The following is a 14,120-nucleotide window of genomic DNA, read 5'->3' on the forward strand; positions in this document are numbered from 1 at the left end:
CTGACAGAAAGCTTACTGAGTCTTACACAGATTCACACACTGCGCAAGACTCCGAGTCAGAGTAAGTGAACAGCCCACACATTTGCAAAAATGCCAGCCCTGGAACAGGTGATGGGGATGAGGAATGAAATGCTTTCTCTTGAAATTTAAATAGTTCACAGATATTTTGTAGTAAAATAGTAATATTTGTGATTGTAGCACTGACAATCAAATTAACTTTTGCTGGCAGGTACCTTTTGATCTCTATTAATGAACTACTGAAATCAGAATGCACCAGGACATAAAATACAGGGCACTAACATTTCTGTGGTGCTGCACCACTTACCTTTTGGTCTTCTGAGAGTTCAGAAGAGTTGGCTGTTGACTGCACTTCCTTCTGCAAATGCCTGGCTAGTCTGTGTAAATATAATTTTCACAAAGTTATATTTCAAAAATTGTTAGTATGTTACTGTGCAACAAACTATGGATATCATAAAGTTTCTCATGGAGAAAACACAAGCGTTTCATATACTGTTCATGTGGATTCTATTTTATGAAGTCATTACCAAACAGTATGATCTCACTTTAATTTCTGTACTCAGTAATTTTATCAAGAGGGTGCGATGCCATCTTGAACTCAAAGCACATTTAGGTAATAATGTCCATTAACTACAAGGATAGATTAAACAAACTAAGGCTGTAGTCTCTGGAATTTAGAAGGTTAAGGGATGATTTGATCAACGTTTTCACGATATTAAGGGCAACTGATAGGATAGATTGGGGTGTCTAGGACTAGGGAGAATGGTTTAAACATCAGACGCAAAATTAGGAAATACCTGGGTGATAAAAATTTGGAACAATCTTCCACAAACGGCAATTGATCTTTGATCAATTGTTGCCTTAAAATCTCAGATGGACAGACTAAAGGTATTAATGGATATGGGGCAAAGGCATGTATATACAGTTAGGTCACAGACCAGCCACGACTTCATTGAATGGCAGAACAGGCTTGAGGGGCTAAATGGCCTACTCCTGTTCCAATAACTAATAAGCAAAACAAAGGGTACAAAGCAATGTCGGCTTAGCGCAGTTGGTAGGCTTCTCTATTCTCACTCATAGTTGCAGGTTCAAATTCCCATCCAGCAAAGGGTGGGGAAAGACAGTGGTGGGGTGGGGGCAGGGAGAGAGTGTTTTTTTTGTTGGGGGGGGGGGGGGGGTGGGGAAGAGAGTGGTGTGGGGGGGGGGAAGAGAGTGGTGTGGGGGGGGGGAAGAGAGTGGTGTGGGGGGGGGGAAGAGAGTGGTGTGGGGGCGGGAAGAGAGTGGTGTGGGGGGGGGAAGAGAGTGGTGTGGGGGGGGGAAGAGAGTGGTGTAGGGGGGGGGAAGAGAGTGGTGTGGGGGGGGGAAGAGAGTGGTGTGGGGAGGGAAGAGAGTGGTGTGGGGGGGGGAAGAGAGTGGTGTGGGGGGGAAGAGAGTGGTGTGGGGGGGAAGAGAGTGGTGTGGGGGGGAAGAGAGTGGTGTGGGGGGGAAGAGAGTGGTGTGGGGGGGAAGAGAGTGGTGTGGGGGGGAAGAGAGTGGTGGGGGGGGGAAGAGAGTGGTGTGGGGGGGGGAAGAGAGTGGTGTTGGGGGGGGAAGAGAGTGGTGTGGGGGGGGAAGAGAGTGGTGTGGGGGGGGGGGAAGAGAGTGGTGTGGGGGGGGGGGGGGAAGAGAGTGGTGTGGGGGGGGGGAAGAGAGTGATGTGGGGGGGGGAAGAGAGTGGTGTGGGGGGGGAAGAGAGTGGTGTGTGGGGGGGGAAGAGAGTGGTGTGGGGGGGGGAAGAGAGTGGTGTGGGGGGGGGAAGAGAGTGGTGTGGGGGGGGGAAGAGAGTGGTGTGGGGGGGGGAAGAGAGTGGTGTGGGGGGGGGAAGAGAGTGGTGTGGGGGGGGGAAGAGAGTGGTGTGGGGGGGGGAAGAGAGTGGTGTGGGGGGGGAAGAGAGTGGTGTGGGGGGGGGAGAGAGTGGTGTGGGGGGGAAGAGAGTGGTGTGGGGGGGGGAAGAGAGTGGTGTGGGGGGGGGAAGAGAGTGGTGTGGGGGGGGGGGAAGAGAGTGGTGTGGGGGGGGGAAGAGAGTGGTGTGGGTGGGGAAGAGAGTGGTGTGGGTGGGGGGGTGGGGGGAAAAAGAGTGGTGTAGGGGGAGAATGTGTTAGTTTCCTTTTTATATCTTTCTCACACCGTAGAAATTGGTTCTTGCTTGGTGAGGGATCTTGTTTGGTGAGTATCTAGTTAATTGGTAATTTCTATTCTATCCCCAAGATTTAAAATAGTACATAATTTGGTGATAAATTTAATAAAATATATAAGAAAGCAACATAAATAAGTGATTAATATAATTAGTTAATTATTTAAGACACATTAAGGATGGCAGGACAGGTGATGCGTCAAGGCTGCAACATGTGGGTATTCCTAGATAACGTTGTGATCCAGGGCAAACACGTCTGCAGTAAGTGCTTGTGGCTCGAGGGACTTCAGCTCTGAGTCATAGAGCTGGAGGCTGAGCTGCAGACTCTGTGACACATCAGGGAGGGGAAAAGTTACCTGGACACTTTATACCAGGAGGCAATCACACCACTTAGGATAGGGTCTTGTGATTTGGTCAGTGGCCAAGGACAGGAGGGTGTGACTGTGATTGAGGCAGGTAAGGGGACCCAGAGGGTGTGACTGCAGGAGCCTGAGCCTCTCCAATTGTCCAATAGGGTTTGAGGTTCTCTCAGCTTGTTTGGATGAGAGTGGGGGGCTGCAGGATGAATGAGCAAACTGACCATGGCACCGTGGTACAGGAAGTCATCCAAATGGGGGGAGCAAAAAGGAATGTGGTAGTAGTACGGGACAGTATAGTCAGGGGGTTCGACACTGTTCTCTCTAGCAAAGAGCAAGATTCCAGACAGCTTTACTACCTGCCTAGTGCCAGGGTTCAGGACATTTGCTCAGGGCTGCAGTGTAACTTGCAGTGGGAGGGGAAGATCTAGTAGTCGTGGTCCATGTAGGTACCAACAACATAGGTGCCAAATTAAGAAGCAGAACCTCAAAGGTAATAATTTTGGATTATTACTTGAGCTACATGCAAATTGGCATAGGACAAATAAGATTAGAGAAATTAGAGGCTGAAAGACTGGTGTGGGAGAAGTGGGTTCCGGTTTGTGGGGCACCAGCACCAGTATTGGGGAAAGTGGGATCTGTACTGCTGGGACAGTCTACAGCTGAACTGTGCTGTGGCTGGTGTCCTCATGAGCTGCCTAACAATGGAAGTAGAGAAGGTTTTAAACTGAATAGTGGGGGCAAGAGATCACACTTGGCAAGACGTGGTAAACCAAAGAGCAGAGAAAAGGCAAGGGAGGAAAGTATTAATATGGGAAATGATAAACAGACTGTGACAGGAATGGACAGAGGGTACAAATCTAAGAGTAAACCAGCAGATAAGGCTAGATGCTGCAAAACAATAAAAGGACAAAACTAAAGGCTCTGTATATAAATGCACATAGCGTTCGAAACAAAACAGATGAACTGATAGTGCAAAAAGAAATAAATAAATACGATCTGATAGCCATTACAGAGACATGGCCACAGGATGCCATTGATTTGGACTTGAATATTAAAGGGTGAGAGACATTTAGGAAGGACAGGAGGTTAGGAAAAGGTGGAGGAGCGGCTCTGTTAATTAGTGATGGTATTAGCACATTAGAGAGGGATGACCTAAATTCAGGAAACCAGAATGTAGAAATGGGTTTGGGTTGAGATGAGGAATAAATAAAAGTGGGAGTGGTTACAGGCCCCTTAATTGTAACTACACAGTAGGACAGACCATGAAAGAAGAGGCAATGGGAGCTTGCCAGAAAAGTAGAGCAATAATCATGGGGGATTTTAATCTACGTATAGACTGGAAAAATCAGATGGGCAAAAGTAGCATATATGAGGACTTCATATAGCTTCTAGAACAGCACGTTCTGGAGCCAGCCAGAGAGCAGGCTATACTAGAGCTGGTATTAAGCAACGAGATCGAATTAATTGATAACCTCCTAGTGAAAGCACCCCTAGATAGCAGCATTCATAAATGTAAAATTCAATCATATTATTTTGAGAGAGAAATCAGTGCGTCCAAGACTAGTATTTTGAACTAAAATAAGGGCAATCATGGGAGCATGAAAGCAGAGCTAACTAAAGTGAACTGGCAAATGAGGTTAAGGGATAGGTCTTCATTTTGATTCATTCATGGGATGTGGGCTTCACCGGCTGTGCCAACATTTATTGCCCATCCTTAATTACCCTCGAGAAGGTGGTGGTGAGCTGCCTTCTTGAACCGCTGGAGTCCATGTGGTGTAGGTACACCCATAGTGCTGTTAGGAAGAGAGTTCCAGAGTTTTGACCCAGCAACGGTGAAGGAACAGTGATGTATATCCAAGTCAGGACAGTGAGTGACTTGGAGGGACTTCCAGGTTGTGGTGTTCCCATCTATCTGCAGCCCATGTCCTTTTATATGGTAGTGGTCGTGGGTTTGGGAGGTGTTGTCTCAGGAGTCTTGGTGAATTCTTGCAGTGCATCTTGTAGATGGTACACACTGCTGCTACTATGTGTCGGTGGTGGAGGGAGTGAATGTGGATGTGTTGCCAATCAAGCAGGCTGCTTTGTCTTGGACAGTATTGAGCTTGAGTGTTGTGGGAGTTGCACTCATCCAGGCAAGTGGGGACTATTCCATCACACTCCTGGCTTGTGCCTTGTAGATGGTGGACAAGCTTTGAGGATTCAGGAGGTGAGTTACCCATCACAGGATTCCTAGCCTCTGACCTGCTGTTGTAGCCACAGTATTTATATGGCTAGTTCTGTTTCTGGCCAATGTTGATAGTGGGGGAATTCAGTGATAGTAATGCCATTGAATGTCAAGGGCCAATGGTTAGATTGTTGGAGATGGTCATTGCATGGTACTTGAGTGGCACAAATGTTACTTGCCACTTGTCACCCCAAGCCTGAATATTGTCTAGGTCTTGCTGCATTTGGACATGGGCTGCTTCAGTATCTGAGGAGTGGCAAATGGCGCTGAACATTGTGCAATCATCAGTGAACATCCCCACTTCTGACCTTATGATGGAAGGAAGGTCTTTGTTGAAGCAGCTGAAGATGATTGGGCCGAGGACACTACCCTGAGGAACTCCAGCAGTGATGTCCCAGAGTTGAGATGATAGACCTCAACGACCACAACCATCTTCCTTTGTGCTCGGTATTACTCCAACCAGCAGGGATTTCCCCCCGGATTCCCATTGACTCCAGTTTTGCTCGGGCTCCTTGATGCCACACTTGGTCAAATGCTGCCTTGATGTCAAGGGCAGTCACTCTCACCTCACCTTGGGAGTTCAGATCTTTTGTCCGTGTTTGAACCAAGGCTGTAATGAGGTCAGGAGCTGAGTGGCCCTGGCGGAACCCAAACTGGGCATCAGTGAGCAGGTTATTGCTAAGCAAGTGCTGCTTGATAGCACTGTCGATGACCCCTTCCATTACTTTACTGATGGTTGAGAGTAGGCTGATGGAACGGTAAGTGGCCGGGTTGGATTTGTCCTGCTTTTTGTGTGTGGAACATACCTGGGCAATTTTCCACATAGCAGGGTAGATGCCAGTGTTGAAGCTGTACTGGAACAGCTTAGCTAGGGGTGCGGCAAGTTCTGAAGCACAAGTTTTCAGTATTATTGCCGGAATATTGTCAGGCCTCATAGCCTTTGCACTATCCAGTGCCTTCAGCTGTTTCTTGATATCACGGAGTGAACTGAATTGGCTAAAGACTGGCATCTGTAATGCTGGGGACCTCCGGAGGAGGCCAAGATGAATCATCCACTCGGCACTTCTGGCTGAAGATTGTAGCAAATGCTTCAGCTTTATCTTTTGCACCAATGCACTGGGCTCCTCCATCATCAGGATGCGGATATTTGTGAAGCCTCCTCCTCCAGTGAGTTGTTCAATTGTCCACCACCATTCACGACTGGGTGTGGCAGGACTGCAAGAGCTTAGATCCATTGGTTGTGGGATCGCTTAGCTCTGTCTATCACTTGCTGCTTATGCTGTTTGGCACACAAGCAGACCTGTGTTATACCTTCACCACGTATGCCTGGTGCTGCTCCTGGCATGTCCTCCTGCACTCTCCTTTGAACCAATGTTCCAGTACAGCTCCAACACTGGCATCTAGCCAGCAAGGTGCAAAATTTTTCACAAAAAAACAAAGACAAATCCAATCTGGCCAATTCCCGCCCCACCAGTCTACTCTTGATCATCAGCCAAGTGACGGAAGATGTCGCTGACAGTGCTATCAAGCAGCACTTACAGAGCAATAACCTGCTCATTGATGCTCAGCTTGGGTTCCGCCAGGGCCACTCAGCTCCTGACCTCATTACGGCCTTTGTCCAAAATGGACAAAAGAACTGAACTCCAGAGGTGAGGTGAGAGCAACTGCCCTTCACATCAAGGCAGCATTTAACCAAGTGTGGCATCAAGGAGTCCTAGCAAAACTGAAGTCAATGGGAAAAGGGGAAATTTCTCCCCTGGATGGAATCATACCTAACACAAAAGAAGACAGTTGTGCTTGTTGGAGGTCAATCATCTTAACCTCAGGATATAGCTGCAGGAGTTCCTCATGGTGATGTCCTCAGCCTAACCATCTTCAGCTGCTTCATCAATGACCTCCCCTCCATCATAAGGTCAGAAGTGGGGATGTTCGCTGATGATTGCGCAATGCTCAGCACCATTCAAGACGACTCAGATACTGAAACAGTCCATGTCAAAATGCAGCAAGAACTGGACCGTATTCAGGCTTGGGCTGACAAGTGGCAAGTAACATTCTCACCACACAAGTGCCCAGCAATGACCATCTCCAACAAAAGACAATCCAACCATCTCCCCTTGACGTTCAATGGCATCACCATCATTGAATCCCCCATTATTAACATCCTGGGGGTTACTACTAACCAGAAACTGCACTGGACCAGCCATCTAAATACTGTGGCTACAAGAGTAGATCAGGAGCTAGGAATTCTGCAGCAGGTAACTCACCTCTTTACTCCCAAAGCCTGTCACTATCATCTACAAGGCACAAGTCAGGAGTGTGATGGAATACTCTCCATTTTCCTGGATGAGCGCAGATCCAACAACACTCAAGAAACTTGACACCAACCAGGACAAAAGCAGCCCATTTGATCAGCACTCCTTCACCTTCCACCACTGACGCACAATGGCAGCAGCGTGTACCATTTACAAGATGTACTGCAGTAACTCACCATGGCTCCTTCAACAGCAGCTTCCAAACCCAGACGTCCAGACCTCTATCACCTAGGACAAGTGGAGCAGATGCATGGGAATTCCACCACCTGGAAGTTCCCCTCTAAGCCATTCACCATTCTGACTTGGAACTATATCGCCGTTCCTTCACTGTCGCTGGGTCAAAACCCTGGAAATCCTTTACTAATAGCACTGTGGGTGTACCTATAGCACAGGGACTGCAGTTCACCATCATCTTCTCAAGGGTAGTTAGGGATGGGAATAAATGCTGGCCTTGTCAGACACATCAATATCTATGAATAAACTAAAAAATGATATAAAAGGATGAGTGTTTACAATAGTAATCCTATTTCCCCAAACATTTTATATATATCGTTTCAACAATATCATAGATTAGCTTCTTCACCTTTTTTCACATCTTCCCTCCCTCCTTTGGAGGTAGCCATTTGCAATTCTTTTAGTTCCACAAGAACATTAATTCTCCAGTGCCCTGCCCAATTCTCCAGTGCCCTTCCTAAGTGGCCATTCTTTAGTCTTGATGTGCCTGCAGCACCAAGACATTCAAAAGAGATCTATTGACACCCTCTCTCCTCTGATCTCTCCAAGTGTTCCATCCTGTTCCATCATTGCTTATTGGCCTAGCTACGTGTAGCTACCCTGGTACATCTCCCAAAACAGCCAATATGTTCCCTGCAAGAGCTTCTTCCATTCTGCGGGGTTACCATGGCATACCCATTCTTTCCCCTATCTACATGCTGCCTTTATTACATCTCAAGTCAAATTTGCAATCCTGGCCAGCCCCCATCACTGTCCACTTTCCATAAAGTTCAGCACACCCAAAACTTCACGTCCGATACCCTGTTCCACACAAAGTCCCACTCACCTATCAGCTCTGTGTTCACTAATCTACATTGGCTCTTATTCCGCCAATGCCTCAAAATCCTCATGCTCATGTTCAAATCTCTACAACTTTCCCTGCCACTCCTGCCCCCAGTATGGATTTGTAAAGGTAAATTGTGTTCAATTAACTTGATGGAGTTTTTTGATGAAGTAACAGAGGATCAATGAGAGTAATTTGGTTGATGCAGTGCACATGAGCTTCCAAAAGGCATTTGATAAAGTGCCACATAACAGGCTTGCCAGCAAACTTGAAGCCAATGGAATGAAAGGCACAATGGCAGCATTGAAATGAAGTTGGCTGATTGACAGGAAGCAGACTTGTAGTTGTGAATGGTTGTTTTTCAGACCAGGGGAATGTATATACCGTGGTTCCTTAAGGGTCTGTACTAAGACCACGTCTTTTCTTGAGCTAGATTAATGACTTGGGCTCTACAGAGCACAATTTCAAAATTTGCAGATGACAGAAAGCTTGGGCACTGTGAGGAGGATAATGATAGACTTCAAGAGGACATAAACAGGCTGGTAAACACAAGGCTGAATAAATTTTACACCATGAAGTGTTAAGTGATACATTTTGTTACGAAGAATGAGAAGAGGCAATATGTCTTGATGTCAAGGGCAGTCACTCTCACCTCCCCTCTTGATAATGCAAATCCTACTGACTCTCTCAGTCAAGACCTATGTGAATAATGGTCACATGGTCATGATAGAATTGCAACACTCACATTCAAGGATAAGGAACCCAAACAGTATGTCAACACTTTCAGGAGTCAAAGAGAGAAAATAAGCAACAACAAAAACAAATGGATAACATGTCCCATTAACCACACCCCTCCTCCCCCCACCATTTCCACAATTTTTAATCACAAGCCTTATTAAGAATCTCACCCTTCTCTGAACACATCTAATATGAACCAGTCGAGGGAAAAGATGCAGTAGAGGATCTCTCAAGAGGATATTTCCAGGAATAGTCCACTAAGACCATTTCCTGCAAAAGAAGTTACACACCCATTTCCTGTTTTGAGGAAAACACCTTACAGACCAGCCAATACAGACATACATGCTATGAAGAAAGGCACTAGCCACAGCAAGGAATAACTGTTACACTTTTGACATGAACGCCTTGAACCCAATCTGGACAAAAGCATGGCAATATCATTTTTTAAAGACCATTCCCTTTCTCACTGCTGAAATGGAACCCAATACAAACATCACTAAAAATCCTAGGATGGAATAAAATGCAACTTTTTAATTATTAAGTTTTATTTCACAGGGAAGGGAAACCCATAAATCATGACAATCATAGAATGGTAACAACATAGTAGGGGGTCTTTTTTTTATTTGAATCGCTAGCCAGGCCAGCATTTACTGCCCATCTCTAATTGCCCTTGTTCAGAGGGCATTTGAGAGTCAACCATATTGCTGTAGGCCAGACCAGGTAAAGATGGCAGATTTCCTTCCCTAAGGGACATTAGTGAACAAGATGGGTTTTTAACGACAATCGGCAATGGTTTCATAGTCATCATCAGACTTTTAATTCCAGATTTTTTACTGAATTCAATTGGATTGGAACCCAGGTCATTATCCTGGGTCTCTGGATTACCTGTCCAGTGACAATACCACTATGCTACCACCTCCCCACTATGCCATACCTCCTCGCTCGGCCTGTCATGTCTGTGCTGGCTCTGCAAAGGAACAATTTACCTCGTGCCATTCCCCAGCCTTATCCACATAGCCCTGCTCATTCTTCCTTTTCAGATAATAACCTATTAAATGCCTTGAATGGACGTGCCTCCACAACACTCAGGCAGTGCATTCCAGATCCCAATCATGCACTGCATGAAAACATTTTACCTCATGTTATCATTACTTCTTTTGCCAATTAAATCTGTGCCCTCTTGTTCTCAATCCTGTCATGAGTGGGAATATATCATCCCTCATGATTTTGCATACCTCTAACAAATCTCCTCTCAACCTTCTCTTCTCCAAGGAAAACAGTCCCAACTTCTCAATCTACCTATATAACTGAAGTTCCTCAGCCTTGGAACTATTCTCGCAAATCTTTTCTGCATTTTCCCTAATGCCTTCACATCTTTCCTAAAGTGTGATGTCCAGAACTGGCCACTCCAGCTGAGGCCAAATCTGTGTTTTATATAAGTTTAACATACCCTCCTTGCTTTTCTACTCTATGCCCCTATTAATAAAGCCGAGAATGCTGCATGCTTTATTAACTGTTCTCTCAACCTGCCCTGCCATCTTCAACGATTTACACACATACACTCAGGTCCTAATGCTCCTGTATCCCCTTTAGAGTTGCACCCTTTATTTTATATTGCCTCTCCACATTCTTCCAACCAAAATGAATCACTTCATACTTCTCTATGTTAAATTTCACTTGCCTTTTGTCCACCCATCCCACCAACTTGTCTATGTCCTTTTGCAGTTCTTACACTATCCTCCTCACAGTTCATGATGCTTCCAAGTTTTGTATCATCCACAAATTTTGAATTTGAGCCCTTTATACCAAAATCCAAGTCATTAATATATATCAGGAAGAGAGATGGTCCCAACACTGACCCCTGTGGAACTCCACTTCAAACCTTCCTCCAGTCCAAAAAACATCCATTAACCACTATGCTGTGTCTTGTAACTACTGTTCCCTTTATTCCATGAGTTATAACAGGTAAAAATCCTGAAATTCCCAAACAGCACTGTGGGCATACCTACACACATGGACTGCAGCGGTTCAAGAAGGCAGCTCACCACCACCTTCTCAAGGGCAATTAAGGATGGGCAATAAATGCTGGCATAGCCAGCAATGCCCACATCCAATGAATGAATAAAAAAAATTTGCTGAGTCTTTTGTGTGGCACTTTTGCAAGTTCATATACGCCACAGCAACAGCATTACTTTCATGAAACTCCTCTGTTACCTCAGCAAAAACTCCTGCAGGTTAGTTAAACATGATTTGCCCTTAACAAATCCATGCTGGATTTCCTTAATTAACTCACATTTATCCATACGACTATTAATTTTGTCCCAAATTTTAAGAACATAAGAACTAGGAGCAGGAGTAGGCAATTCAGCCCCTCAAGCCTGCCCCACCATTCAATATGATCATGGCTGATCTCATTTTGGCCTCAACTCCAATTTCCTGCCCTCTCCCCATAACCTTTTAACCTGTTACTAATTAAAAATCTGTCTATCTCCTCCTTAAATTTATTCAGCGTCCCGGCATCCACTGCACTGAGGTAGTGAATTCCACAGATTCACGATCCTTTGAGAAAAGTAATTCCTCCTCATCTCTGATTTAAATCTACCACCCCTTAGCCTAAAACTATGGCCTTTCGTTATAGAATACCCCACAAGGGGAAACATCCACTCCACGTCTACTTTGTCTATCCCCTTTAGCATCTTATATACCTCAATTAGATCTCCTCTCATTCCTTCTAAACTCTAGCGAGTATACGCCTAAACTGTTCAATCTCTCCCCATATGACAAGTCCCGCATCTCTGGAATCAATCTGGTGAACCTCCTCTGAACCGCCTCCAGTGCAACTACAACCTTCCTTAAGTAAGGGAACCAAAACTGTGCACAGTGCTCTAGGTGTGGTCTCACCAATGCCTTGTAGAGATGCAACAACACTTCCCTATTTTTATACTCTATTCCTTTAGCAATAATTGCTAAAATTCCATTTGCCTTCCTTATTACCTGCTGTACCTGCATACTAGCTTTCAGTGATTCATGCACAAGGACACCCAGATCCCTCTGCATTGAAGCATTCTGAAGTTTCTCTCTATTTAAATAATAAGTCACCTTTTTATTCTTCCGACCACACTTAGTCGCGTTAAACTCCATCTGCCAAATTTTGGCCCATTCGCATAACCTGTCCTTATCCATTTGTAACTTTCTTATTTCTTCATTGCAACTTACTTTCCCACCCATTTTGGTGTCATCTGCAAATTTAGTTATAGTACCTTCTATCCCTGAATCCAAGTCATTAATATAGATTGTAAATAGTTAAAGCCCAAGGACCGAACCCTGTAGCACCCCACTAGTTACAGCTTGTCATGCAGAAAAAGACCCATTTATCCCAACTCTCTGCTTTCTGTTGGTTAGCCAATCCTCTATCCAAGCTAATATGTTACACCTAACTCCGTGTGATCTTATCTTGTTTTTAATCTTTTGTGTGGTACCTTATAAAAATTTTCATTTCTAGAACCTTCATAACCACTGAGGTTAACGTGAATGAACAAGGGTGTAACATTTGTGACATTTACAATTCTCCAGTCCTCTGGCATCACCCCAAAGTCCAAGGAGAATTATGGCCAGTGCCTCTGTAATGTCCACCGTAAATTCCCTCAGTGTCCTTGGATGCATCTCATCTGGTCCTGGTGCCTTATCAGCTTATCCAAAAGGTTCTCATCAATTTTAAACCATTCTCATGTCTGATTAATACCTCTTTCACCATGACCTGCGCAGCATCTTGTTCCCTGGTAAAGACAGGTGCAAAATATTCATTTAAAATCCTGCTATGCTCCCTGCATCTATTTTTTTTATTCTGACAGATTTGTTGCTTGAGATCTCCAGAGATGACATGCACACAATCATGTATGTAGCACCACATTTTAAAAGGTCTATCTAATATGCTGTGCTGCAAATGGGTAGGCTAGCAGTTTATTTCCACATTTACCTAACAAGTTCAATAAACTGCAGAGCAAGGGGAAAAAAGTCAGAATAGAGGCCAGAAACTTTACCACAAGGAAGTTAAGAAAAGAATCATCCTGATACCATTCATCTAATGCAGGGGTATGTGTATTCGCCAATGATTTGATGCAGGGCAAATAAAAAAAAAACACAACTTATAGAACATTTTTGTAGAAATATATATTTTTATAAGAAACTATGTAATTATTTCCTAATTTTGTCTAGCTGCAATGATCAAACATAGTCAGCTAAAGCCTTTAATTTAAAAGCATTTAAAAAAAAGCCAACTCCAATGGAAACAAAAATATCCAACTATTCTCGTCCAAAACAGAGTAAGCATCAACATATCCTACTGTCTCCACCCATAACAAAAGAGGGTGTGGATGCAGAATGAACTGAGCAAGGATCTGGCATTTTAAATTCCAAAGGCTGGTGGTATTTTCAGTATTTTTCTTAAAAAGTTCCTCTGCAGTCCTACAATGAAATAAATAAATATATTTTTTAAAAGTTCGGTCAATAATAGCTGAAACGGTTAATGTAACGGGATTAATAGTCACTCACATTTGGTACTCGTCGATAGCTTCCACTAACTGTCCCCAGGAATCGAAGTCTGTACCCTTTTTGAAACTTGCGTGCCATTTTTGTATTGTTTTATTAATATCAGTCATTTTTTAAAAAGTGTTTTTTTTTAAAAATATATATATTATCGCTCCAAATGATATGAAGTCAACATTTGGACTCGGTTTACAAACTATTCCTCGCGTTACATTCTGACTCAAGTCACAGCCTCCAACCAGTACCAAATCCAGCTACTGACCAAGCCCATCTGAGCTCTCAGTGGAGTCCGAGCCAAAGAAGGAGGGAGGGGAAAAGACCCTCAACCTAACCTGATAGCGGATAGCCCCGCCACTTTCCGACGCCCTCCTTGCTTTCTTCGATTCTGATTGGGTTTTCTGGCCCGCGCGGCTGCTTTAGCCCTGGTCTGATTGGCTCAAGAGGTAATCACTCATTTTTTTTCCAGCCCCCAGAATCTACTCCACATTTAAAGCTAGGTTGAGCGGACGAGTGACGCGACGGTTGAGATGAGGTAACCGTAAACAAGAGAAGGCGAGCCCGCGAGGTCGCGCGCCCGTATCGGGCGCTTCGACCAATGAGAATGCTGAATGCCGAAATGACGTCTTCCCAAGATGAAAGAGGGGCGTAGGAGACACAGTCAGGCAATGGCACACGGTGATTAACGCTTTTCTTT

The 14,120-nt window shown here is 44.7% G+C and overlaps 2 protein-coding genes across 3 annotated transcripts in view; one reads left to right on the forward strand and one right to left on the reverse strand.

Annotated features, from left to right (window-relative positions):
- aida (axin interactor, dorsalization associated) overlaps positions 1-13,901 on the reverse strand; it is a 77,677-nt gene extending 63,776 nt beyond the window's left edge. For both annotated transcript variants that reach the window (XM_041188054.1, XM_041188053.1), the window contains exons 1-2: positions 13,433-13,901; positions 326-395 (exon numbers count right to left, since the gene is read on the reverse strand). In XM_041188054.1, coding sequence (XP_041043988.1) covers positions 326-395; positions 13,433-13,539 — 177 coding nt within the window. In that variant the 5' untranslated portion in view covers positions 13,540-13,901. The remainder of the gene's footprint in view (positions 1-325; positions 396-13,432) is intronic.
- A 66-nt stretch (positions 13,902-13,967) lies between these two features.
- The window catches only part of brox (BRO1 domain and CAAX motif containing), a 47,607-nt gene continuing 47,454 nt past the window's right edge, over positions 13,968-14,120 (forward strand). Inside the window, exon 1 of the mRNA XM_041188052.1 lies at positions 13,968-14,101. The gene's annotated coding sequence lies outside the window, so the exon portion shown is untranslated. The remainder of the gene's footprint in view (positions 14,102-14,120) is intronic.

Source organism: Carcharodon carcharias, chromosome 5 (assembly GCF_017639515.1).
Source record: "Carcharodon carcharias isolate sCarCar2 chromosome 5, sCarCar2.pri, whole genome shotgun sequence".
NCBI classification, from domain to species: domain Eukaryota; kingdom Metazoa; phylum Chordata; class Chondrichthyes; order Lamniformes; family Lamnidae; genus Carcharodon; species Carcharodon carcharias.